The following is a 27,780-nucleotide window of genomic DNA, read 5'->3' on the forward strand; positions in this document are numbered from 1 at the left end:
ATATTCATAGAACTATGATTCTTAAAAATTCACTTCATCAATATACATGAGAGAGAGTCCCTTCTTTTCCAAGAAATCAACAGAGTATTTTCTGAGGAGAGTAAAGCTATGACCTGTCAGGAATAAATAAATAAATAAGAAACCAGAGGGTAGGGGTTTGCCTTCCAGTTCAGCCCTTCAAAGATCTATGCCCTGACACTGCTTGGCCACCAGTAAAGGAGGCAGGGCCGGCCAGGACAACATGAGCCCAGACATTACCTGCGTCCAAGGAGGATTCACAGAGCCCCAGAGGAGGTGGTTCCACCAGGCTGGCACAGTGTTGGCTAGATTTAAGCCCCACTCACTCCTACAATTGGGCGCCCTGGTTCTGTGAATAGATGGCACAATTATGCTTGTTGGCCCTGACCACAAGTGTCCCACAGGAAGCTCAATGGTAGCCCTGCTTCCATGGGAAGTCCTGGAATAGGCAGACTGAGATCTGGAATGTGAGAACGAGGGGATACACTGGGGGAAGGAGAAAAGAACAGACACCAAGTCAGAATGGGACCCTGGCAAGTGCAAGGAGCTAAGGGTAAGCAAAATACACTTCAGTGAAAACAAAACAAGAAACAGGAAAAAATAATAATACAGTGAAGTTCTACAATATGAGCTCCTAAAAGGGTTTTTTGTTTGTTTGTTTGTTTGTTTTGAGATAAGAGTTGCACCCTTGTTGTCCAGGCTGGAGCGCAATGGCGTGATCTCGGCTCACCGCAACCTCCAACTCCCGGGTTCAAGTGATTCTCCTGCCTCAGCCTCCCAAGTAGATGGGATTACAGGCGTGGGCCACCACGCCTGGCTAATTTTGTATTTTTAGTAGAGACGGGGTTTCTCCATGTTGGTCAAGCTGGTCGCAAACTCCCGACCTCAGGTGATCCTGCCTGACTCAGCCTCCCGAAGTGCTGGGATTACAAGTGTGAGCCACCACGCCCGGCCTGTTTGTTTTTGTAAAGGCATCAGTCTATCATAATGGAAACAGTGCTGGACATTAACTGTTCCAAGTTGTGAAACTGGAGGCAGAACTTGTGCCCTGTCTCTCCATAGTCAATTGACACCTAGGAGTTGGATCTCAGACACCCAGCTCAATTTTTCCTCTGCCTAGATCACCTGAGACCAATTGTGGTATGTTTAGGATAGTTTTTCTTCGGTAATATTGTTGATGTATTTCTAAGGGGAAGAAGTGAGCATCCCTAAAGGGAACTGTACCTGACAGAAGAACAAAAGAAGCAGGAACAGTTCCACACTTCTTCCCATCCTTCTCTGACTTCATCAACTCCAAACATATAACCAAGTACCACTGTTAGGTGTTAAGGGCCCAGGGACTAAAGAAAGCCTTCACCATACAAGATTATATATGAAAAGCATTTGCTGAAACCATCACAGCAAGGCGCTGTCTGAGTTGGTTCTCAGCGAGAGTGTGGCAATAATGGTAATCAGACCAGTATCAGCTCTCCATATGGTCACATGAGGATACACAGCACGAAAAGCAGGCCCCACAGGGAACTAACAAGAGAAGCCACGTGGTCCTGAAGGCAGGGCCTGGGAGCCAGGGGTCAGTCCTCTCTGCTCAGCCTAGCCCTGGCCCCAGGGCCTGAGCGGTGCTTGGTTTTAACACCATGGCAACCTCTGGACCCAAGGGGATACTGGTCAAATCAGTCATACAACAGTCAGTGACATGCTCAAGAGGATTGAAGAATGCTGTTCAGGTAATACAGGGAGCCATTCAAAAACAACGATGGAAGATACCGCACAAGAGATTGAGATGGACAGAAACACAATCACGTCCTGAGAAAGGAATGTGTTTGGGTCGACGGCAAGGAGTTAGAGGAGTCAGTGGGAGAAAGTGAGGGACAGCTTGGCAAGTGAGGAAGAGGAAGCAGACAACAGGGATCCTAGAGAATGGAATGAGAGCGACGCTATATGGAGATGAACACAACATTTATCCAGAAAATTCCAGACCCAGGATAGACATATGTTTCGTCAACAGGAAAACACTGTGTACAGGTAGGAATCTTCAAGAGCAGATAGAAAAACAGGAAGGGAGGAAAGAAGGGAGGGAGGAGGGAGGGAGAGAGAGGAAGGGGGAGAGAGAGGGAGAAGCTCCAACTAACGTGTCAGAGTCAATAATGAGCAAAAAAACAGAATAAAGAATTTGAAGATAGCGAGTAAGTTCTGATCTAAAGTCATCAGAACCTGTGATAACAGAATGGAAAGGCATTTGTTTATATTAAGAAAACAGGAAAATTTAAGTAAAATCACGAATAATAAAAAAATGCCCTTAATATAATTTTACTTGGAAATTTGATTAGAATTTGGTACAAAAGGCTGTCAACTAAAGATAAAAGCTGAACACCAAAAATATGACAATTTAGAAGTGATGTCTGAAGGCAGAACTGGAAGTCTCTGTGCTCACCAATGCCGTGGAACTGGTGACACCTGCTCTGCCAAAACTTGACAGTGTCTTTGTGCTCATGTGATCTTTGTCCATTTTCACCATTTTTCAAACTCTTGCTCTGAATGTAGATGAAAATTCTACAGAAGCTAATTTTCTCCATGAATAAAAACACATAGCTGGGCGCCATGGCTCACGGCTGTAATCCCAGCACTTTGAGAGGCGGAGGCGGGCGGATCATGAGGTCAGGAGATCGAGACCATCTTGGCCAACATGGTGAAACCCCGTCTCTACTAAAAATACAAAAATTAGCTGGGCATGGTGGGGGACTCCTGTAGTCCCAGCTACTCGGGAGGCTGAGGCAGGAGAATCACTTGAACCTGGGAGGCAGAGCTTGCAGTGAGTCGAGATTGCACCACTGCACTCCAGCCTGGGCGACAGAGCGAGACTCCATCTCAAAAAAAACAAAAACAAAACCCATGAGTTTTAATGGTTATTTGGGAAAGAAAATCAATGCAAAGATATGAGGTCACCCAAAAGATTCATTTTCTGTTTCAGGGTTCAATTCTATGCATAATCCAGAATCCACTAACTGCTCTTCAAATATAAACGAAGGTTCCACTGCCTCAACCTACAAAGCTAGGGTTTCACCCAAGAGTTTTTATTGGGTTTCATGCACTCCATACTTTATAAGGTAAAGTACATCATTAAGTCAACCTTTATTCAAAGTGAACTGTCAGCAAATGGGAAAATCTAATCATACCCTACTTCACCATTTTCTATTAATGTGAAAATCATGCAAAAAAAAAAAAAAAAAGCCCCTCATTTGAGATGTTCTTGATGTTCAAAGCCAGCACAGAACAGTTAACCAACCTGATGACCAATTGTCTCGATCTCTTTTCTGGGTGACTGTTACTATTTTTTCCAGAAACAGTGTTTTTTCTCAAAAAAAAAAAAGGGGGGGTACTGAAATTCTGAAGCAAAGACAGCTACTAAGATGCTGACTGTTTAAAGACAATCGTGAGAGGAAGAAAAGCACAGAACAGGTGCTTCATGCTCCATCATTCTCTATAGCAGTGCATCTCAAACTATCTGGGTGAAGGACCAACTTTTTCTTTTACTTCTAGTTACACACAAAATGCAAGCCCCGATTTTTTATTCTTAGATTCAACAGACAGAAAATTATTCCATCAGCAGATGTTTCTAAACGCTTCCTCTCAATTTCTATACTTATCACAGACCAGTAACTGTGTGTTGACCAGCACAGACCACACACTGCTTATTCAAAACTGAAATTCTTATTTTATAGGCATTGAATTTGAAATGTAACAAGGTTCACCCAGACCTCCACCCACAGTTCTAGAAAGTAAGCATTTAAAAATACAGGCTAATTCCACAATATGTACATATTTCAAAACATATTTTACTCCGTAAATATATACAATGTTTATTAGTCAATCAAAACAATACTCAGCACTTTGGGGGGCCAAGGCAGGTGGACCACTTGAGGTCAGGAGTTCAAGACCAGCCTGGGCAACATGATGAAACCCCATCTCTACTAAAAATACAAAAATTAGCTGACGTGGTGGTGCACACCTGTAATCTTACTCGGAAGGCTGAGGCAGAATCACTTGAACCTGGGAGGCAGAGGTTGCAGTGAGCTGAGATCACGCCACTGCACTCCAGCCTGGGAAACAGTGAGTGAGACTCCATCTCAAAAATAAATAAATGAATAAATTTTAGGCCAGGTGCAGTGGCTCATGACTATAATCCCAGCACTATGGGAGGCCAAGGTGGGAGGACTGCTTGAGCCTAGGTGTTCAAGACCAGTGTGCACAACAAACACAGGGAGACCCCATCTCTTCAAAAAATAAAAATAAATTAGCTGGGCACTGTGGTGCATTCCTGTGGTCCCAGCTACTCAGGAGGCTGAAGTGGGAGGATCGCTGGAGCCCGAGAGGTTGAGGCTGCAGTGAGCTGTGATTATGTCACTACACTCCAGCCTGGGTAACAGAGCGAGATTCTGTCTCAAAAAAAGATTTTAAAATAAAAATAAATACATTTTAAATAAAGGTTAGTATCACAGAGAAAAGTGGACATCTACATGAATGAGAGCGATGCTATATGGAGATGAACACCAACATTTATCCAGAAAATTCCAGACCCAGGATAGACATATTTTTCATCAACAGGAAAACACTGTGCAAAGGTAGGAATCTTCAAGAGCAACAACCAATGATCATTCTCAGCAAACTATCGCGAGGACAAAAAACCAAACACCGCATGTTCTCACTCATAGGTGGGAATTGAACAATGAGAACACATGGACACAGGAAGGGGAACATCACACTCTGGGGACTGTTATGGGGTGGGGGGAGCGGGGAGGGATAGCATTAGGAGATATACCTAATGCTAAATGGCGAGTTAATGGGTGCAGCGCACCAGCATGGCACATGTATACATACGTAACTAACGTGCACATTGTGCACATGTACCCTAGAACTTAAAGTATAATAATAATTAAAAAAAACAACAACAACAAATGTGTCACTTCTTATCTCTTCCTGCTTCAAATCTTCAACAAATTGGGGGTTTTTCTGTGGTTTTTGTTATTGTTGTTCTACTCATCTTCTCAAATTACAGGGCCTCGTAGTTTCAAACCCGTTTTATAAGCAATCATCAGTTCATGATTACGGTGGAAAAAAAACCCTATAATAAAGTGTCTTCCTGTGTCTGTTTAGCACAGAGAATAGGAACATGGCGTCTCAAGTGAGAGGAAATGAGGATGGATCTCCCACTCCGCCACTCCCGGCTATGTGGCTCTGGGTCAGTACTCAGGGAACCATCTTCTTTACCCATAAAACAGAGACAATGGTGGGCTCTGCCTCACAGGGTTACTGTGAAGTGAAGGGGGTTGCATGTGAAGAGGTAGTTAATAGTGAGTGATGCCCACTCAGTGCTCAACACACGTCAGCCACATCGGCCACAGATTTAGCAAATGCCCTCCCTCCCATATGGAACGAAATGGCCCCCAGCACAGCTGCTGCTGCTTTCTTTCTTTCTTTTTTCTTTTTTTTGAGACTGAGTCCAACTCTGTCGCCCAGACTGGAGTGCAGTGGTGTCATCTCGGCTCACCAAAACCCCACCTTCCTAATTCAAGTGATTCTCATGTCTTAGCCTCCCAAGTAGCTGGGATTATAGATGTGCACCACCACGCCCAGCTAATTTTTGTATTTTTAGTAGAGTCGGGGTCTCACCATGTTGGCCAGGCTGGTCTTGAACTCCTGGTCTCAAGTGATCCATCCACCTTGGTCTCCCAAAGTACTGGGATTACAGTCGTGAGCCACCACGCCCAGCTCAGGACAGCTTCCTGAGAGCAGGCCACCCTTGTGTCTTGACTTGGAGCTATAGGAGAGTTCCAGGACCCTGCAGACCCAGAGGACTATGTCTCCATTGCAGTCAAGCAGGAAGAGTTGAAAGTGGTGAGCAGATTGGAGGTGTAGGAGCTGACTCTGCCCCAAACCCCTATGAGGACAGACAATTATCAAAAGCTGTCATTACCATCCCCTTACACAGCTTTGCTTCAGCTAAAACCAAAAGGCCCATTGAACTCAGTTGACTGTCTGACAGCATAAGCTGGGCAGGTTTTGGCTTATCACATGGACGTTTGGGGACCTAAATGTCAGGTGCATCCCTGGTTCTGCCTCTTGACAGTATGAGCCTGGAGCCAGTCATTCACACTTCTGCTTTGGGTGCCCCTCAGTGACAGGGGGGTTATTAATATGCTGCCTCCCTCGTTAGGAGGTGGAAAAGCCCAGCTAATAATAGTTCTCATCAATAATGATGAGAATAACATGGCAAAATATGGTAATGAGTAAAGGGTGGGGGGGAAATCTATAGAAAGAATTGTTCTTTTTCACATGGTACTTGTTTTCCACTGTACATTGTAAACCCTTTGAATACAAACTATGTACTTTTAATGCTTATACCATGAAGCACCAAGTGCTATCAGCGTTCACTGCACAGAAAGTAATAGTAAAGATTTGGGGAGCCTTAGGGATCCTTTCCAGCTCTTTGAAAGCTCATACTACAAGCCCTTGTCGTTCTGAAGTCGTGAGTTTCAAGTCTTTGTTTGCTGCTAGCATCACCTGCAGAGCCTGCCCCAGTTGACATCACTGGCCCATACATTTTAGGTTTTGCCTCAGTATCTCCCTTCCACCCTAGGCTTTCACTAGTGATTTGTTATTCCTTTCCCTGCTGTGTGTTTGCTTGTTTGTAAATCCTCCTCTGATACCCTGACCTCTGGCCTCAGGCACACCTTGTCCAGTACTATGAGGTTCCCAGGCCCCCCTCATTTCCACATCCTTTCCCCAGCTCCAAAGATGCTGCTGGTTTCCTTGCACCAAGAATTTAAGGAGAATTCATGTTCTCCTTAAATTCTGCCCATTGGGAACCCTCACCTCTTATCTCTTCCTGCTTCAAATCTTCTTCTGGGTTGCTCTGTGAGTCAGTCAACCTTCTGTAAAATTCTCTGGATGGAAATGAATGGAAGACTTTCCACTTTCAAAGAATTTCAGGTTAGAAAGGCACATCGGAAGTCAATGCCCATCTGAGCATTGAATGTCCCCTCTAGGATCGAGGCCAGGTAATTACTCAACATAACTTTGATCTCCCTTAGGGACACAAATCTCACTCTCTCCTAAAGCCATTGGAATTGCAAGTTCTTCATTCTGAGCTGGGAGGTCCGTCTCCTCCGTCGTTATTTAGCCTTTGCCTACGTACCTGGTTGCTCTACAGAACGAACCAAGTCTCCATTTATCCAATAGCCCGAGAGATAGCTGATGGCATCCATGATGTACCTCAGAGTCCTTCTCTTTTCCAAACTGAACCTGCCATGCCATGGCTTCTTAGTCAGCCTCCTTTGGACATGTTCTAATAACCTCCTAGGAGCTTCTGTGCTTGTGACATTTCCTCATAACTGTTCCCTGTCTTTATTCTCTCCCTAAATGGCATGGACATGACCTCCCAGTGAGCTTGGACTCCCTGCTTAATGGTCTGGGACAACACAGAGATTCATGTCCAGACAGCACTAACACAATGGTCCCCATTGTTGGGTGGCCAGCCTATACATATTTCCTGTTACTTCCCACACATTCAAGTTGTCCCAAGTGTTCATAGGACAATAAACACAGCACCAAAATACAATGAAGACCCTCAAAGCCGGTCTTCCAACAAGCCCTGTGTGCTGCCTTTAGGGTCCCATCATCCAGGGTCTTAGCCCTCTGTCCTCCTCTGCCTTGCCGCTGTCCTAATCAGAGCCCCTTCCCCATATTTGTGTTCTGGATGTTACCATTCATAAAGATAACAAGCAAAGTCACACAATATTCCTTCTTACTGACATAGTAGTAACCATTTCTACAGTACTTCATAATTTCTCATCATCGTATTTTAGTCTTCACAGAGACCCTGCAGAGTAGGTATTATCCTCATTTTATAGAAGAAGAAACTGAGGCAGAACTTCAACATGAACCCAAAGGGTCTTGTGATTTCATATCTGATGCTATCGCATTTATTCTATGTCCTGTTTACTCAGGAGCTTGCAAATCTTAGGCAGAGAAAGTTTTCCAAGGTTCAGTTCTAAGCATTAGATTAAAACATGAGTTATACAGAAAAACGTAGAGGAATCCGGTTTCTATTTCTGGCTGTGCTATAAACTCACTCCTAGTTGAACCTTCCTGGTCCTCGGTTTCCTCATTCATAAATAAGGAGATGGAACCAGACAATCCCCGAAGTCCTTTCCTGCTCAGCTGTCCTTCGTCTCCCGCCCCGTCTCTGCCATGTTGCTAAAATTAGGCAGAAAACATTGTTGAAATACCTTTCTTTTTTGTTTCTTGTATTTTTAAAGTTCCCAAGATTAGCTGGATAGTATTTGATAACACTCTGGCTAATCTGTCAAGAAGGGGGGGAGAAAAACCCTGCCATCTATTTAATAGCTTTTAAGCAGTTCAATTTCTATAATGAGAAGATAAATCTGGAAACACCCACCAGAGGGATGGCTCTACAAAGTCCTGATGCTGCAGAAGACCATCTTTAGAGCTACACATCAAGAGAGCAGCGGTTCTCAACCCTGGGGCTTCTCACAATGTCTGCAGACATTTTTGGTAGTCACAACTCGAGGAGGGCACTGCGGGCACACATCGAGGGGTACAGGCCAAGGATGCTGCAGCCCATCCTATAACACACAGGACAGTCCCCACCACAGTTAGCTGGCCCGAGAGGTCGCAGTGCCATGGCTGAGAAACTCTGTCTTAATGAATGACGTCACAGAACGGCCCCAAACTCTTTCTAGTGTTTCAGCTGAGCTAGTCCATGTGAGGGGCTAACCAGGTGGGCTCATCGGAAAGAACCAAGAATCTGAACAGCTATCTTACCGTGCAAAGAAGGAGGCGGCCACCGACGTGCCTGTGGAAGTCTCACTGGCCACGCAGGAGCCCTGCGAGGCTGGGACGCTGCAGGCGGAAGGCTTGTCTGCATTGTAGCGGTTCAGCACGGCTTCTGTCAGTCCCTCCCGGCCACTCTCTGTCATCAGCTGGGAGATCTGACAAAGAAAATGGATACGGAGCTCATTACCTGTGGCTCACGGCATTTCCTGACCACTGACAGCATCTCTCTATTTGGGGGAGGGAGGCAAGAGGGAACAGGCTTCTATCCCACCTGCATTCAGTTACACGTGGATGCTTAGGGCTACTAGAAGGCTATTTTCCGGCATTTTAGCTAGGATACTCCCCCGTTTTCATTAAAAATAATGGTATAAAATTATCCCCTGACATTGTAAGTTTCAATTATGTCTGTGTCTTCCCTCCATTTGGAGGGGAAACATGAACCATTATCCATGCACTCTTTGCAGCCCAAGACCAGAACAGTAACATTAACTAATGCTGGCTTCTTACCAGGAATAGCCCCAAATGCTCTGAAATGGAGCAGTGGGGAAAGGCATAGTTTTATTAAGAGAGAAGTAAGCCTGCTAATAAAGAACATAAGGAATCAAAATACAACAGTATTTGGTGGTGGTGGTGGTGGTGGTTTGCTGTGGAAAGTCAATAAAACAGGCAATACAGAGAAACTAATAAAAATAAATATAGCCACAATGGATTACCAGTTTTTTTTGAAGGGTTCAGATCATTTCAACAGACTTCATTTTCCTGCTGGTTCATTAAGATAAATGGCTTCTGTTTTATTTGAAATGATTGCCTTTATAATGGAAGTTCTAGTGGATGGGGCTCGGTCCATTTTGCCTAAATCTACATAATAAGCTGTGAAGAACCAAACTTTGGGGCAAAACAAGGATCTTGTGTAGGAATATACTTTTGAAAAGTGCTAATCCCCACAGCAAATATAATAATTTTGCAGGCAGAGTCTAAGTATTTGGAAAACCTGTTACTTGAAATCTTCAGTCTACTTGCAAAAAAAGAAAAATGTTAGTTTTAAAAAAAAGAGGAAACTTTAGTTCAAAAAAAGTCACCAGTCTATTCAAACCCTTAAATGCTAAGTGGAAAACGTTTCCAATCACCTACTAAATACAAGTGCAATAAAGCAAAGATCCGGAACAGTTTCCACTTTGTAACTGAATAGGCCAGCGAGCCCTAAGAGCAGCCCATTTGTGAACCTTTAAAAGTAAAAACATTTGTACTTTCCATTATTAGCAGAATAGCCATTACTCTGAGTCCCATTGACTGGGAACTTTGCTCCGCTTAAATTCATGCTCTTACTTGGAAAGCCTTGGCATTATTCATTGGAAATTCTGCCAACACACACTTTCTTATTCTCATTCATTCAACGCATTGTAAGGAAACTTGACCCAAGTGAGAGAAACTGGAGAGGAGGCTGCAAAGGCAGCTGCTGGCCTGGAGGACATTCCTGCTGACTCAGCAGAGAACCCGCAGAGCCTCTCCTCCAACTTCCTTTGCTGCTGTGGGGTGCAGGCTCCCGTCCACTGGCTGCTACTGTCCCTGCCGAACGGGGCAGCCTGGAGGGTGCAGCTGGAAACAACTGAAAAGCTGAGGATGTGACAATGCACACCGTCGTCCCCACTCAATAGTATCGATGAAGCTCCAGGGGGCGCATCATGCCTCCCGGACCATGTCCAAAGACAAAACAAAACCCCCAAATTCATGCGACTACTTTTTTTCCCCAAGTATCTAAGACATACATCTGATTTTGACACACAGTGACATGTGAAACAAGCCACTCTGCCTGGGTTATTTCCTTTCATTACCATATTTCTCATCTAAAATTTGGAGGGAAGGGATTCCTTATGCACAAACTGTCCTGCAGGTGCCCTGCAAAGCCAGAGAGCAGCCGCTGGAACGCGTGTGGTGAATGGCAGGATGCCTGACACAGAGGTACAGCTTTCCAGGTGGGTCCAGATTCCCACATCTGGTCCAGAAGGGATGTCAGCAACCTGTGGGTTCACAGCTTTTGAAAATGTCTCTGGGCAAATGAATTTCAATGCACGAGCTTCCTGACTAGAGAGCTATTGGCTATCTTGTGCCAAGCAAGATTGCTTCTCTTAATTTTAAAGAATCCGGGATTAGTGAGCATGAGACACCAAATTCCCAAGCCTATAAATAGAACTATTCAATCATCAATTGTTTTTTAAAATCAGGATCACAGAATGTTCTACAGCTAGAAGGGATTTCCAACATCATCATCTTCAAAACTCTTCTCCTTAGATAAGACACCTGAAGACCAGAGAAGCAATTTGCCCAAGCCAATTTGTATCTAGGAATAGGACCCTGACTCTTAAACCATTTCTAGCACCTACCTCCTTCCTCTAACTGCCCCTCTTCTAATTTAAAAAAAAAAAAAAAAAAGTCTTCCCCTTCTAATTAAAAAAATGTGATATATAGAAAAAAATCAAATAATAAAACATATACATGTATCCACTACCACTATTCACAAATGTTAGCATTTTTTATCTTAGAAAATATTTTCTAAAAGAAACCAAATATTATGTAAAATTAAAACTGCACATTTTCCTAATCACGCTGCCTTTCATGCTCCATTTTTCAGACACAGCCAGTGTCACGACGGGGCGGGGGCAGGTCCATCTTCTTATTTCTCCTGGTGTGCTTTCCATCACACTCCCTCCCTCCTTAGAACCTGACAGCTCATTTTTTGGTTTATTTTGTGCATTCTTTAGATTTTGTTCTGCTGGTTCCACAATGCGGAGAGGGCATCCCTCCAAATGCCTACTCTATAGACTCTCACCACCTAAAAGATCATGTTCTCATTTGTATTTATGCCTAGTATCCTCTTCAGAGATTACAGACTTTCAGAAATAACAGACCAGGATTTGGCTACAGCAACTGCTAATTTACCTCCCACTCAGTTTCACACTCCAGGGCTCCAGCCTCGGGCAAGGTCCTCAAACACACCTCCTGCTCCTTCAGCCGTGAGGCCTTTGCTCTCCATATGGAATGCTCCCACTTTTCCTGCAGATGTAAGCTCAAGCCTCACTTCCTCCGAGAAGCCTTCTTCCAGCCTATGCTTCCTCTGCTGGATGCTTTTACAGAGCCTCAATCTTTTCCCTCAGTATCTCCGCTTCGGTTCATATCATGCATTTAATAGTAAGCCATTTTCTCCCACCACACAAAAGCCCCAGGTCTCTAGGTCTAGGGCTGGTTTGCTCACCACTGTATACCAAGGTCAATACAATGACTGGCACACAAAGATGCTCAAACATGTTTGTGGAATAAATCTGAGCTATTCTTACTTTCTACTGCTCACGTGTATCTACGTAAATTTTCTTAAGTCTTTTAAGTAAGAGTCATTTCCTTAAAACATTTCATTGCTTTTCTATTTTGTTTGATTCTTTTTTTTTTTTTTTTGAGACAGAGTTTTGCTTTTGTTGCCCAGGCTGGAGTGGAATGGTGCGATCTCGGCTCACTGCAACTTCCACCTTCTGGGTTCAAGCGAGTCTCCTACCTCAGCCTCCGGAGTAGCTGGGATTACAGGCATGCGCCCCCGCGCCTAGCTAATTTTTTTTTTTTTTTTTTTTTTTTTACTAGAGACGGGGTTTCTCCATGGTGGCCAAGCTGATCTCGAACTCCCGACCTCAGGTGATCCGCCCACCTCAGCCTCCCAAGGTGCTGGGATTACAGGCGTGAGCCACCGCGCCTGGCCTATTTTGTTCGATTCTTAAGATATGACAGTCTTTTCTCCCATCCTCATCACTGTCAAAGGATAATGTTTTGGCTCCACAATGTTTCGGGATCAAGAGCTGCCACTTTTTTGTCTACTAGTTCATTTGTTCATTCATTCGTATGAACAACCACGTGTTGGGTGCTTGGTATATGTCAGGCAAAAAAAAAAAAGTAGATGCTGAAGATTCAGGAGGCTGTAAGAAACGTGCAGACATCTCTTGTCAATATCTTGTGCAAAGACAGTCTGCAAGATAGTGCTCCAAAAGCAACTTCCATTATCTCTGTTTAGCTCCATTTTTATAATTCTGAAAAACAGAAGAGCGAGGCTTGCTCTCAGTAGAAGCAGCTGTAGCTTCTTCAACAATTACAATCATATCCATTGTAGATGATTCTGAGCGAGAAGGCGCCTCCCTGTTAGACCGGCTATGGTGTTTCCCACATACACTGGTATGCAGGTCTTTGGAGTGCTGGGTTGGATGGATAACTTCTTACCAAGGTGCCATCTTGCTTGCCACCAAGATACTTGCTAATAGGAATTTACTCTTCCTTAGCCCTGCAAACCCTCTCTAGGGTTACAGGGTTACAGTACTTTCAGTTGTAACTGAATTGTCCTATTAATCAAAGAAACAAAATAACGACCTACTACATGAGATCTGGCTATGAAAGAACCACTCCGATCCAAATTCTTTCTGAAGCTCTCTGAAACGGTGACAGTTTGTCCCTGAGTTGTTTTTATGTCAAGCAAAGAATGGCAGTGATCCATATTCTATGACAATTAAACAGTCATTAACAGCATAAGGGATGCCCTCAGATGTGTCTATCCCTTTGCTGCTGATAAACCTCTCCTTCCTCGTAGAAGGCTCATTGGAAACAACATTAAGTTATGTAGACTGGTTGGCTATTGTTTCCACTTCACAGATGAGAAAACAGAGGCGAGGAGAGGAGTCCGATGACTGGTCCAAAGCCACTCAGCCATCAGGTAGGGAAGTTCAGCTGGAAACACAGGCCTCTGATTCTCTTTTTTTTCCCCTCCCTTCTGCCATCTGACCTCAGTTACTGAAGTTTACTGAATAACCTGAGCACCAGACAGACTTGAGGGATTACAAAAGGTAAACTTTGCTTAGTCTCTGTCCTCAGGAGATTTGAAAGGAAGGTAGATAAACTTGTAGTCAGCCAGAGACAAATGTTCTCTCCCTTCTCTAAAATAAGAGTGTGTGTCTGTGTGTGTGTAGAAATACTATCTGTGACTTGGAAATGGGGAAGCTTCCAAAATGTGTTTCTAGCCAAGTCTTGAGGTCAAAGAGGCCTCTGTGGGGCCTAGAAGGAAGACTCCATATTCCCTTTCTCAGTTCCTATGCGTGAGCTCCGCGGCACTGGGCCTGGGTGCCGAGGCCTGGGGAGGAGGAGGAGCTGAAGCTTGGTCACTTCCGACTGTTTCTGAAGGAAAGAGGCGCTGGGCCCACGGCTTCAGCCCTGCTCAGACCAACACAAATGAGCCTCAAGCACCTGGGTCCCCCACCGTGAACTCCCTCCATTCTTCAGCCTTCCCACCTCCAGCCGGTTCTCAGGAGTGGCTTCCACTGAATTCCTTGAGGGATTTGAGAAGTTGACCTCCCGCATCCCACCTCCCATCCCACCTCCTCAACAGCACTTCTCCTCTGGGCTTTGGAATTTCATCTCAAGGCAGTGGCCTTTCCTACAAGTCAGTGGGACTCCCCACACTTCAAAGCAAGTCTTTCCAGGAGGGACTGCTTCTTGCTGCTACCTATAACAAAGATGACTCTCATGTAAAACTCTGCCAGGAGCCTTGGCTACGCTAACTCCATTGGGAGTGGGGATGAGCTCCCGGGGGAAGCCTGCCCCTTCTCCAGCCCCATCTCTGGCCCCCAGGCCAGGTGGGCAGCCACAAGACAGAGCTAAGGACGGGCTTTAGTGGATGCATACAGATCCCTCGCTGCAGTCCTGAGGCGGTCACCTGTGGATTCCAAGATAATTCAACCATTTCACCAAAGAGGGAACCAAGGGTCAGAGAGGTTGAGCTCCTTCCCCAAGGGAAATCAGCTAGTAGGAGGAGGAGCCATGGTTGGGACGCTGATCCATTCGGCTGAGGTGGCTTCTATGCGGCGTGTCAGGCCTCGGTTCCATCTCCCTCCCTTCACTCTCCCCTTCAGGACCACTTCCTAACTCGGGGCTGCCCTCAGAGCCCCTCCCTGCAGTCCACTATTAGAGGATGTTCTCCTGAAACTTGAGCCTCACTACATAATTCTGAATCAAGAGCCTTACTTTTGTTATTTATTTATTTATTTTTGAGATGGAGTCTGGATCTGTCACCCAGGCTGGAGTGCAGTGGTGCAATCTTGGCTCACTGTAACCTCCGCCTCCCGGGTTCAAGCGATTCTCCCGCCTCAGCCTCCTGAGTAGCTGGAATTACAGGCGGATGCCACCAGGCCCAGCTAATTTTTCTATTTTTTTTAGTAGAGACGGGTTTTCACCATATTGACCAGGATGGTCTCAAACTCCTGACCTTGTGATCCATCCACCTCGGCCTCCCAAAGTGCTGGGATTACAGGCGTGAGCCACCGCACCTGGCCAAGAGTCTTATTTTTAAAGGACTATGGCTTACATCTGCGTGTTAGACTCTTAGGAATTTATTTCTTCTCTTGCGATACTGTGAAAGATACATGATTCTTCCTGAGAAAACCTCCAAATATCCATCTAACACGTTTGAAAACCCTACAGTGCTGGTGGAAAGGCCTCATTATCTTGGTTACGTGTATGTGTCACTGTCATCGTCTAAAAGCAGTGGCTGAAAACACGCTGAGTGCTCCTAATCACAAGCTTTAGGGGGACTAAATTTTCACCACGGGATTTTATTTGGTTTAGTTCTGATTGAAACTTGTTTTTAGCTCTCTGTCTTGATTACAGGGGACCATTTCACTCCTTAAGGATATCTGTTACTTTCCAAACAGCACATCATATCCCTCGAGGTGGTGGTAAAATGAATACGGGTGGCAGCAAAAGGGGCCAGGCTGCAGGGAGAGGGTGCACATGTGTGTTTGTGCAGGTGTCGACACGTGTGCATGTGCGTGTACTTGTGACATTCTCAACGTCCATGAGAATTCCATGTACCATTAATGAGCAGTGAAAGTCTGCTTTTCATAGACCACATCGAAATAAAGCTTCTCCTTCTATTTTAACTTTCAATTCACGTCTTTCAACCACATTTAAATGTCTACACTGATACCTTACTATGAGGAGCTTGGTACTCATTCCCAAAGAAAGAGAGAATCCCAAATGCGGTTACCATCTTGACCACAGAATCAAGATAAAAGACGTGTGGCTCTTCCTAAGGTTGCTTCCACAATGCATATTGCAATCTGTAAGTTGCTGACCTTTAACTTCTACACTGAAGGAAGGACTCTGAGAGCTACCAGAGTGTGTCAGCATGGGCATTCATCTTAAACGGCATTATTGACCCAGAAAGCCACCTCCCTCTGACTCTTCCAAGACAGCAGGGAACACCAAACAGTATCCGTTTCCTGTGTAGAGACATCTACGGAGAGCAATTGCTTCCTACTCAGTCTTTAATTAACGACATTTAATGACAGGCTCCCCCTCCTCAAATCCCAGAAAATAACATTTAATAACATTTTCTCTTACACAATTAATATCTCACTGCCTTGGGACATCTTTTATTGCTATCTGCTACTTACACTGTTACTTAATGCTTTTATAGTTTTGTAAACAGTGAGTGCTTGATAAATATTTTTGATCCAGGTTAGCACAAATCAACTCACGATTATCTTGGAAAAGACCATCCACAGCTAATTTGTAAACCCTTAGTATTGTCTTAGGATGTGTCTATGCTGTCAGTCGTTATGCTCTTAGAATATGCCAGAATACACTTCTGTATATTCTATAAAATACAAATTATGAAAGTCCATCTGCAAAGGAAAAGATCAAACAATGCACGCCCAGATCAAAGTTAAATAATGTAGAGTTGATCACGCCAATGTTCCACTGCAGTCAGACACAGAATAGACAGCTGACAATGACAGAAAGAGCGCATCTTACTCCGGTCATCACGATGCAGTGACAGAGTCACATACGCCTTACTCAGTTTTTGCTCATAAGAGAGAGAAAGGAAAAACCATTATGTCCCTTTCTATGTACAAGTCTTTGCTTTGACTGCAGGAATATGTCTCAGTCCCCACGTCAAGTCACTTCTGGAGCTGACTATAAAAATGTATCTGGCAGAGGGGTCTCCAAGAACAGGCTCCCTCTAAGAAGCAGATGTCACCTTGTCACCCCAACAGACTCTTCCTTCCAGGTCAAGGACAAGCAGCTACAGAGGACTCTTGCTCTGACAACCACAGACGCACGCCTCTCGCTTCAATGCCACTCCCCCAGGAGGTGAAATGCTTCATTTTATGAGTTATGTTTATTTCGTCCTTGCAGGCAGAGAAACAGATGAAATGACCCACCGAGGAGGGAAGCACTGGGATGCCTCCTAACCCGGGACAGCTTCCTCTTCTGCAGCGTCTGTGTTGGTCAGTGTCTCCTCTGGATCAGGCAGGCCTCAGCCCTCACTAAGCTATTCCACTCAACTCTTTCTTCCCGTGCTTCCTGACCCCAGGGTATCAGGCAAATTTGTTGACCCATTTAGACTTCACTCTCACCCTGCTTGTCTCTTTTCTTCGCACACACCAGAGCTACCCAGAACCGCGGTGATGCCTTTCCCAGGCAGGGTCAGGCCTGCTGTGGCAGTGTCATGAACCTTTCCTGAGCAGAATTTGTGAAGAGGGTAAAAGCTGGCATCAGCAAGACATGTTTTGGTTTAGACGTCTCAGTAGACATTGCAGCAAGTTAACTATTGCTGGGTTCTTATTTGAATAAAATGTACTAAAAATTAGGGCAATAAAATGGATTTTCTCCGACCTATCTCATCAAAAGAGTTTTTATTTAAAAATAATACAGAAGAACAAATATTGTATGATTCCACCTATCTGAAGTACTGAAATAGTCAAATTCATAGAGTTATTGTTAATGGGGGCAGAGTTTCAGTTTGGGAAGATGAGAAAGTTCTTTTGGTGGTGGAAGGTGGTGATGGTTGCATAACAATGTGAATATACTTAATGTCACAGACCGCATGCTTAAAAATGGTGAAGATGGTAAATTTTAGGTTATATATATTTTACCACAAAAACAGAAAGAAGGCCAGATGGGGTGGCTCAAGCCTGTAGTCCCAGCACTTTGGGAGGCCAAGGCAGACAGATTGCTTGAGCTCAGGAGTTCAAGACCAGGCTGGGTGACATGGTGAAACCCTGTCTCTACCAAAAATACAAAAATTAGGCGGGCATGGTGGCACGCGCCTGTAATTCCAGCTACTCGGGAGGCTGAGGTGGGAGGATCTCTTGAGCCAGGGAGGTTGGGCTACAGTGAGCTATGACTGTGCCACTGCACTCCAGCTTGGGTGACAGAGCGAGACCCTGCCTCAAAAAATAAGAGAGGAGAGAGGGAGAGAGAGAGAGAGAGAGAGAGAATCCCACAACACCAGAGAGTTACTTGTTCTTAACTTGTTCCACGTGGCTACCTACCTGCTGTGCCATTTTAGAGAGTGTGGTCATACGGACCATCAACGGTGAGGCCCGAGTCAAGAGAAGAGGGCCAAGAACCCAGGGTTTCTGTCTTCCAGTGACTGATATGCCTCTATACATGTCACGAGGTGTGTTCTGCGGGGTGGCCTCAGTGACAAGACCCCACTGTGCCTACACCCCAGGCCTGCAGGAGGAAAAGCTGGGATGGGAAGGAAACTCACAGAGGAGCCAAGCTCAGAGAAGAGCGAGGAGATGGACAGGGGAAAGCCCCCACACCAACCCAACTCTTTGGTTAAACGTCATCTGATTTCCTTATACTTGCATGAGTAATACTTGCATCCTTCTTTATCTTCCCTCATACCTGCCACGTCACACGTGAATGACCAGTTAGCATTCCTTCCATAATGTAGTATTCCAGAGCTGGGGTGATTCAGATCTTTTCTTAGGCTCACGATTTGCTTTTAGGCATTTAAATAGGATATATAGCTTTTTCCTGCTGCTGTTGGCATGCTGTCTGCAGAGAAACAGCAGTTACTGCCCAAACTGAAGCTTGCCCCAGACCTGGCCTAGTCTTCACAGCTCATGTGGACACAAATCACCTCTGAGACTCTGAGGCTGGCCTTGAGTCAGACAGATAAACTCCTCTCTGTGCCGTCCAGCACCCCCAGCCAGCGCCCCAGGCCATGATGGGATTCTTATGTCCCAGGGCTGGACATTTGATTACTCTTATTATCTTAGCTTGCTTTGGCTATAAATTTTATTAGTGGCCATAAAATTATCCATCCACAGCATTTGACTCAGTGACCTCTTGCAAAAGAGAATTCCACAACTGGCGATACGCAGGGCCTAGGAGGGCTGCCTTTCCTTCACCCTCAATTTATAGCCCTACCTCCAGTACTCTGCCTTGCATGATGAGACTCTGCAAACAGAAGAGGCTGCTCATGTTTCAGGATTCCCATTATCAGGGCTCGGATCTGGTCCCTCAGCACCTGATAACTGTTTTCTTTTATCCTTTGTATTGCCAGAAGATAAAGGAGCAGGGCTGCCCACCTGCTCCAGGAAGGACTGAGATTCAGCAAAGGGCCAACTGCATGTCTGTCTGGGGTTCCTCCCTTAGATTTCTTACTTCCAACACGTGCAGCTTAAGGTAGAGATCAAGCTTTTTAAAGAGTCTCCTAGAACAGATGATACGGTCCCACCATGAAGCTTGTAGTTTTGCACATATGCATGTGAATTCACCTTGCAGGTATGCTGGATCTCAATACTTATTCCTCAGTGATGTTTTGGGGGGTGTTTTCAGTGACATAGTCAGAGTGTATAATGAAACAAGGAGTCCAGTTGACATGATGAGATCAGCTTCAGCCTCAGAGGCCTTTGAGGATGTGAAACTGGCAGCCTCACAGATCATCATCATCATCATTACCACTTTTGAGCACTTACCATGAGCCAGCTTCTGTTCTAACAGCTTTATATGTATTGCCACATTTAATCCTGACAACAACCCTATGAAGTAGGCACAACAGTGATCGAGTAAGAGCTTCAATTCTGTCAGCCAGGTGGAAAAGCCCTGGAGCAGATGAGGCCTGTGGGCTTGGTTTCTCGCTACTCCTGAGTTCATATTGGGCAGCTCAGGCCCACATCATCCAGAGAATGTACAGTTCAAGTACAGCCACCCTCTTCAGAAAATGTGCTAACAGCAAAAGATTGTATTTTAAAAAAAGAATCATTTGGGGCCGGACGTGGTGGCTCACACTTGTAATCCCAACACTTTGGGAGGCCAAGGCGGGTGGATCACCTGATGTCAGGAGTTCAAGACCAGCCTGACCAATACGGTGAAACCCTGTCTCTACTAAAAATACAAAAATTATCCAGGCGTGGTAGCGTGTGCCTGTAAGCCCAGCTACTCAGAAGGCTGAGACAGGAGAATTGCTTGAACCCAGGAGGCGGAGGTTGCAGTGAGCTGAGATCGCACCACTGCACTCCAGCCTAGGTGACAGCGCAAGACTGCGTTTCAAAAAAAAAAAAAGAGAATCATTTAAGAATCATTTGAATAAGTGATCGTAATTAGGATTATCTGAATAACTGAGCACAATAGGCTCTCTCTATCCAGTGTTTTGTGATGTTTATGATCAAATGAAAATAAAATCAAATGGTCTGAATCTGGATGTAATTGATTTCACTTTCAATTTGCAACTCAGTAAATTCAGACTGAGTAGTCAAGATGGAATCACAACCCTCATCAACTCAACCCTGATGTCAGGGTCAGGCCAGAGGCTACTCCTAGGCCAGCTCCTATGTACAGAATCACCTGGAGGCGGCTCTTCTATTGGGGGAAGGCTACCATTGTTTCTCACCCCCAAATAATCAACCAAGAGCCAGTGCCCCAGGAAGCATGTCTTGACCACTTGTTCCCCGCACTAAATGATCAGCGCCACCCCCTCCACAGGACTCCACTGACAGTGGACACTGTCCGTGCAATCCCAGGGCCTACAGCGTGTCTTGCTTTGTAACTGCCTGTTGTCAGTCTCTCTCCCCAAGTAAATGGTCAATCCTAGGACCTTAGGGACTGTGTCTGTTCTCCTTAGTATTACCAGCATAGGACAGTGTCTGGATATGGAATTTAATAAATACATTAATTCATACATTAATTAACAGATGTATACAAATAGGAATGGACTTAATTTAGTTGGGTTGGGGTTGTTGGAGTTTTGTTTGTTTTTAAGGGATAAAACTTTGTTTTCATTTGATTTTGAACATGGTGAATAGGGTACAGAAAGCTTTATTGGATGAACTAAGATGTTTCGGCATATACATAATTCAATATAGCGGTAGTGAGACAAATTGCTGGATTCGGGGAAGAAAGGGCAAACGAGGAACAAAGTGAGACAAAAGGACAAAAAGAAAAAGAGAGAAATGGGAGAAAGAAAAAAGAGAAAAACAAAAAGCAATGTACACAAAGAGATGAGAAGCAGGGAGAGAAAACCAGTAATTGTTCATCTTAGTCAGTGTGAGTGTGAGATGCGACAGCCATAGCTGCAGAGCTGGAATTCTCTGGAATATGGGGCAAGTAATCATAGGAATACAGGTTCCAGGAGAGGAGAAACCAAACCCAGAGGCTAAAGGGCCCCACCCTGCCCCGGTTCTTCCCCACACCAGGCATGAGTTTCAGCTACACTCAGAGCTCTGGGGCACCAGAAGATGAAATGTACAAACTGACAAATTTAAAGACCCTGTCAGAAAATTGAGCCACCCTCTTTCTTTTATCCATTTAAAAAATAGACCTGGGCCGGGCACAGTGGCTTACACCTGTCAACCCAGCACTTTGGGAGGCCAGGCAGGCAGATCACTTGAGGTCAGGAGTTCGAGACCAGCCTGGCCAACATGGTAAAACCTCATCTCTACTAAAAACACAAAATTAGCCGGGTGTGGTGGTGCGCACCTGTAGACCCAGCTACTCAGGAGGCTGAGGCAGAAGAATCACTTGAACCCGGGAGGCAGAAGCTGCAGTGAGCCAAGATCGCACCACTACACTCCAGCCTGGGCGACAGGGCAAGACTGTCTCAAAAATAAATAAATAAATAAATAATAAAATAAAATAAAAAATAGACCTAACCTTTAAAGAAAAGACCTTGGAATTTTTGACTATTGAATACTTGCTTTATGTAACTGTTGCAGAATGGCATTGTTTATGTTATGCTGCCAAGGGGAAAGACAATGAGATTAAGAGACTGAAATTAGATTAGCTGGAACTGCTGCAGCATTTAATTCTAATACAGATCATGCCCTTTTCTATCCATGTTTAATCTGCCATGTCTTTCTTGTCTGTGGAGCCCATCAACATGCATCTCTAGGCGGTCCCTTCTCAGGGCCTACGTCACCTCCATGTCCAAGTTCTTCACCTAAGTGTTGGCTAATGCTTGGGAAACTTTCAAGGCAACCAGCAGTGCATTATACCCTGAGAAACTCCACATCACAGCCACGAAGGAGATGCCCAAACTGGAGACAGGCTGGACCAAATTAAATTGTCACTGTAATCCTAGTGCCTAGCAAAGGGTGTGTCAGGCATCAGGCCCCTGGTAAATGTTACATTAAGTGTTAGGAACTAATTCTGGGCCTGGCTTGGTGGGAGCAACATGGGAGGCTGTGGGCGAGTCATTTCCCCTCTCTTTGCCTCAATTTCCCCAGAGAGGAAAACGTGTGAGACTGCACATAGGATGATTGGAGGGCCATGCGGCTGAATGTGCCCTGTGCTTCCTAAAGTCATAATCCAATCTAAAGCAGGAACATTTACAGATATTCCCATTACCTCTCTAAAAAATGCCCCCTGACTTAACCTTTGAGTGGCCTTTGTGCAAAAACATACAAACATATCAAAAATGACAAAAAATAAATTCCCCATGAAACCGGGAAAAGTTCCCAAACTGTCAATGGTGAACAAGAATTGTTTGAAGTCAGCTGATGGCTCCAGAGTAGTGCAATGGCTTACACGGTTCCAGTTTCGACTTCACACCAAACCTCGTATTCTGTTTACCAACTGCAGAAATACCATATCCTACACAATTCAGAAAGCAATTTTTAAAAATGGAGCTGGAAAAGCCCTTAGATCTATTCTAGGTCAAGTTCCATGCGGAAACATGAAGACACAGAAGCCCAACTTGGTAGGATGAGTGAACCTGATTCACACCCCTAGTTCACGCCACAGCCCATTAATTGCAGCACTTACTCATGCATACAAAAAAACAACAACATCAATAGGAGAGCAGAACTCTGAAATGACTGAAAATCCTAGAAATACAGAGAGGGAGAAAGAGTCTCTGTAGGTTAGCCATAAGCCAGGGGCTCAGTTCTACCCAAATGACCAGCTGTGGGACCTTAATAAAGTCAATTAACCTCTCTGCATCCTAGCTTGCAAAATCACAGATTTGCCATACGGAATATTAACTAAAAACACTCTCAGGCATCTTTCTCCTCAAATAAAAATGGCTTAAGAATCAAAACCAATGCTCTAAAGCCTCTAATTGCAAACCTGCACACGGCTAGGCAAACATTTGTGGGCTGATCTTGTGAAGATATTTGAAATTGTTCTTCTGCCTATTCCCTTTGGAGTTTCGGATCCCTTACTCTATAAGGCTGATCATCTAGACTTTCACATCATTCCTACATGTCCAGAATTCAAAGAACAGCTTGTCACAGTTGCTTCCCGGGAAACTCTGTTTCATTAATCCTAATTAGGACTGATCCTAATCTTGTCACCAGACCCATGACAGACTTTGCATCTGATGGTTTTCTAAACTGGTTTACCCAGGGCATTTGGAAGATTAATAAAATATGCTTATTCACATGTGTGTGTTTTCATTTTCTATTTCACTAGTAAAACTACCATTAAGAATGCTTTAAGAAGTGTAGTAATGTTTTGACTATTCTCCAAGTCCTTCCTTAAACCCGAATTCTCAAATTTAGGGATATGGAAAAATCCTCAGAAGATACAAAACTAAACTCCAAATTCTTTTTTTGCTGTTGTTGGATTTCTTGAGGTCTACACAATTTTCTCATCACTTCCGTGCTTTCTGCATCCTTAGCACAGAGACAAAGCTCTTCTGTGAAAGCTGACACCAGAGAATTGTATCATCTCATTATCTCTTCACCAAGTAAATATTCTGCTTTTTTCCCCTGTTGTGGCTGTAACATTCCAGCCAGTGTCCTAATTTCTCCAGTTGGTGGTTCTGCTCAAATTTCTCCTCTGTTCATTTAAGACGCTGGTTTTCTCTTCTATTCTGCATGCTATGGCATTTCCCAAAGCTTGGCTATACTTTCCACTTGTTAGAACTTTATAATATGGGTCAGGCAAAGTCAATACCAACTAGCTTATTGTGAGGATATCTAACTAGATTCCCCGAGCTAATAAACCACAGCCAGCGAGACTGGCATTCCCCGACACCTCCGGGACCCCAGCCCTGAGGGTGCTCTGTTCTCAGAGTTGGACCCGGGAGTTCATCTCTTCCATATCTGCCCTTTTGTTACAAATCTGGAGTCCCTGGAGTCTGCTATTTAAAATAGAGCCAATCTTTTGGGATTCTTGTCTTTCATACACATTTGAAAAGCTATTCATCTAATCCTGAGTTACAAGACTCTACGCTGCACAAAAAAAAAATCAGTCTTGTTGCAATTCCTCAAAAATGAATGACCTCTTCACAACCTTCTCAGAGAAAGCAGCAACAACACCTCAGCTAAGTCTGTCCTCTTCCTTCACGGTCCCCTCAACTATGATTCCACCACACTTAAAACAAAGGAACTTTGAAGTCTGCAGTGTTTCCATGTGTGTAGGGCAATGATACAAAACCATCAGCTTGTCAGATCCAGAGTCTGGAATCAATCAGGCCATCTCCGAAAAGAAGCCAGTGGCCCCAAACTACAATTTTTGATACAAATTGAGAATACATAGCACTTGGAGTAAGCCCTTGTTAGCATGGACAACAAGCTATCTATTATGAAAGGTCAGTTCCATGAGGGCAGGAAATCAGTCTTGCCTTTAGAGTAACTTTTACTTCCCTAAATAGTACCCTTGGAGTAAGTATTAAAAACTATGCTATTTGCATTTCTACAGGACTTAACACCAGCAGAAGTCTAAAACGTTGGCAAGAGTGAACATGTACATATTTTGTAGTTAGCTTAAGATTTAGTAGAGGTTTTTTTCCCCCAGAGCCTGAGAGGAGGCCAAAGAAACACACACACATGTGGACACACACAGGCATGCAGACACACCCCCCCATGCACACACATGCACACACACACACACACCCCGTAACTGCTCTTCCAACAGGGAGGAGGCTCAAGCAGTGTTTTTCAGAAAGAAGGAAAACTACTCCTTTGGGGGAAAGAATGCAAAGAAATAGCTTATGAAATATATAAAGACACATTTGAGAATCAGTAAACATGCCCACTGAGGAAATAGAATAAAGAACCTCAAATTGGATTAGTCCTTAAAGGAACACATCCAAAAAATGGGGTTGGAGGCTACGGAAGCTCCTTCCTTCTATAAACCTTTAAGAACAATACAATTAGTCAAGCTCGGCGGGGTGGTGTGCCCCTGTAGTTCCAACTATTTGGGAGGCTGAGGCAGGAGGATCACTTGAGCCTAGGAGTTCAAGTCCAGCCTGGGCAGCATAGCAAGACCCCATCTCTACAAAAAAATTTTTTAAAAATTAGCCAGACATTGTGGTGCACACCTGTAGTCCCAGCTACTGGGGAGGCTGAGGCAGGAGGATCATTTGAGCCCAGGAGTTCAAGGCCGCAGTGAGCTACGGTTGCACCTCTGCACTCCAGCATGGGCAACAGAGTGAGACCTCATTTCTAAAAATAAAAATAAATACAACAAGCCAGCTGTCTAGAATTCACTCCAGTACAGACTTACAAATGAGGAGATGTGTCCGATGCTAGGAGGAAAACTCTTCGCAGCCATGAGTTTTTTGATGTGTAAACACTTCTGAAGTCTAGAATCTAAACCACTATAGCCCCTAATCACTAAGGTGTAATTTCATTCATGTCCTAGACCGGGCTTAGCCCAGAGTAAACCTAGTGTGTACCAAGCTTACCCTTTTTTCAGTTGATTTCCATCCAAGACAGCCTTCAGTGTGACATATCTATAACAATCCTATATCTTTTATTTTTCAGGCTCATTCAGCTTAAAATATTTCTTGCTATTGTCCCCTGCATACATTTAGACACGTCAAACCCTGTCTCCTGAATTTGGGTTCACAGATCGCACACACTCTAGTTTATGGACTATCAATTTTTAACTAGTCATTGGGAAGGAAAAGGCAGTATTTATGAAAGATGCTTTATCTTCAGATTCTAGAAAAACTTCCCTCCAATCCAGGTCACCATAGGAATCGTCAGCCACATCCAAGGGTCAAGCATAAAAAGGCAGCAGTGAGAATGAGAGGCGTGGGCTCTGTATCCAGCGAGCCTGCCAAACCCCGCAGACAGGAGGGACTCAGATGAAGGCACCCAGTTTAAAGGAACTTTGTTCTGTTTGTGCTTTGTTTAAATCCCAGAGTGGGAGATGACTTACAATAAGCCACTTGAACCTTTTTTCTCTGTAATTCTCCAGTTGAAATACAGTAAGTGGGAGTTCTTTCAATAGTAGCTATGCAAGCCTTTCCAGAAGCTAAATTAGAATACTCCACGGCTACCAACGTGGAGAACAGCTGCTCAACAACAGGCTTGCAAGCTGAGGGCAGGCCAGCCCAGCCTCACCCTACTGCAGTCCCATCAGGCCTAGGGGAGCCTCAATCCTCCTTACGCACAGGCCAGGAGCCCCAGCCCTGCAAGCACTGACTCTCTCTTCCCTGTTGACTGCTGCTGTTTGCACTGTGGGGTGTTTTGTTGTTGTTGTTGTTGTTTTTGGGGGGAGGGGTTTGGTGGTTTGTGTGTGTGTGTGTGTGTGTGTGTGTGTGTGTGTGTGTGTGTGTGTTTGTTTTGAGATGGAGTCTTGCTCTGTCTCCCAGGCTGGAGTGCAATGGCTCAATCTAGGCTCACTGCAACCTCCACCTCCCAAGTTCAAGCAATTCTCGTGCCTCAGCCTCCTGAGTAGCCGGGATTACAGGTATGTGCCACCATGCCCGGCTAATTTTTTGTATTTTTACTAGAGATGGGGTTTCACCATGTTGGCCAGGCTGGTCTCCAACTCCTGACCTCAAGCAATCTGCCTGCCTCAGCCTCCCAAAGTGCTGGGATTACAGGCGTGAGCCACCGCGCCCAGCCTGCTGTTTGCACTGTTGCTTATCTATTGGAAGCTGGAGTAATAAGAACAAACTCAGCTAAACTAAATTGGTCCTTTGTTTGCCATTATCATAAAAATTTTATGTAGGAACTAATAAAAACATGCTTTACGTGTGCAGTTACATGAGTTTACACGGGCAATAATATCCAGCAAGTTATATCCATAAATTCAGTTATAGACACCTAGGAATAAATATTTTATCTTTCCCAGTGTTTTTGCTTATTGGAAGGAAGCTGTGAACACAGATGCTTATGGCTGATCTGCAGCTTCTAAGGGCCCTTATGTCTCCCTGGATGCCTGTGAGATAAGAAAAGTCCTTTCAGAAGTTTCTGGATAATTTTCATACCTCTTTAGCCCCATCAAAAGTCTATATTAATCAGACCTCCAATCCACGTAAATGGAAAGCTTTTTACAAAGATTTCAAAAAACAAGTTGCTTTTGAAGTGAGTTCAGGATTTTCTAAGAATTTTTTAAATTAAAAAGATTCAATTCTCATCTCAACTAGAAACTTGGAGCAGATTTACAATATATTTAATTAAAGAAGCTTTAATGAAATCCAAACCTAACCAAGAAAAAAAAAAAATGGGATCATTGGCTATTCAGCTTTCCCTTCCGTAATTCACTCTAAAATACACTGAATAAGTTGGGTTGTTTTTTTTTTTTTTCCTTTTTCTGTATTTTCTTTCCTTCTAGAGCTGAGCTTTCCAACAGAAATATAATGGGAGCCACAAATGCAAACCACATATGGAATTTGGGGTTTTCTAGTAG

The 27,780-nt window shown here is 44.4% G+C and overlaps 2 protein-coding genes across 4 annotated transcripts in view; both read right to left on the reverse strand.

The window, feature by feature from the left end:
• LOC134760229 (uncharacterized) overlaps nt 1-8,845 on the reverse strand; it is a 52,451-nt gene extending 43,606 nt beyond the window's left edge. Inside the window, exons 1-2 of one of the 2 annotated variants that reach the window (XM_063716324.1) lie at nt 6,889-8,845; nt 5,686-5,953 (exon numbers count right to left, since the gene is read on the reverse strand). In XM_063716324.1, the coding sequence (XP_063572394.1) occupies nt 5,686-5,688 (3 nt within the window). In that variant the 5' untranslated portion in view covers nt 5,689-5,953; nt 6,889-8,845. Of the gene's footprint in view, nt 1-5,685 lie in introns of both variants that reach the window. The other variant, XM_063716322.1, reaches the window with a different exon arrangement.
• KIF26B (kinesin family member 26B) overlaps nt 1-27,780 on the reverse strand; it is a 562,023-nt gene that overhangs the window by 288,072 nt on the left and 246,171 nt on the right. For both annotated transcript variants that reach the window (XM_024246431.3, XM_054560800.2), the window contains one exon: nt 8,860-9,026. In XM_024246431.3, the coding sequence (XP_024102199.2) occupies nt 8,860-9,026 (167 nt within the window). The remainder of the gene's footprint in view (nt 1-8,859; nt 9,027-27,780) is intronic.

This window comes from Pongo abelii, chromosome 1 (genome assembly GCF_028885655.2).
Source record: "Pongo abelii isolate AG06213 chromosome 1, NHGRI_mPonAbe1-v2.0_pri, whole genome shotgun sequence".
NCBI lineage: Eukaryota > Metazoa > Chordata > Mammalia > Primates > Hominidae > Pongo > Pongo abelii.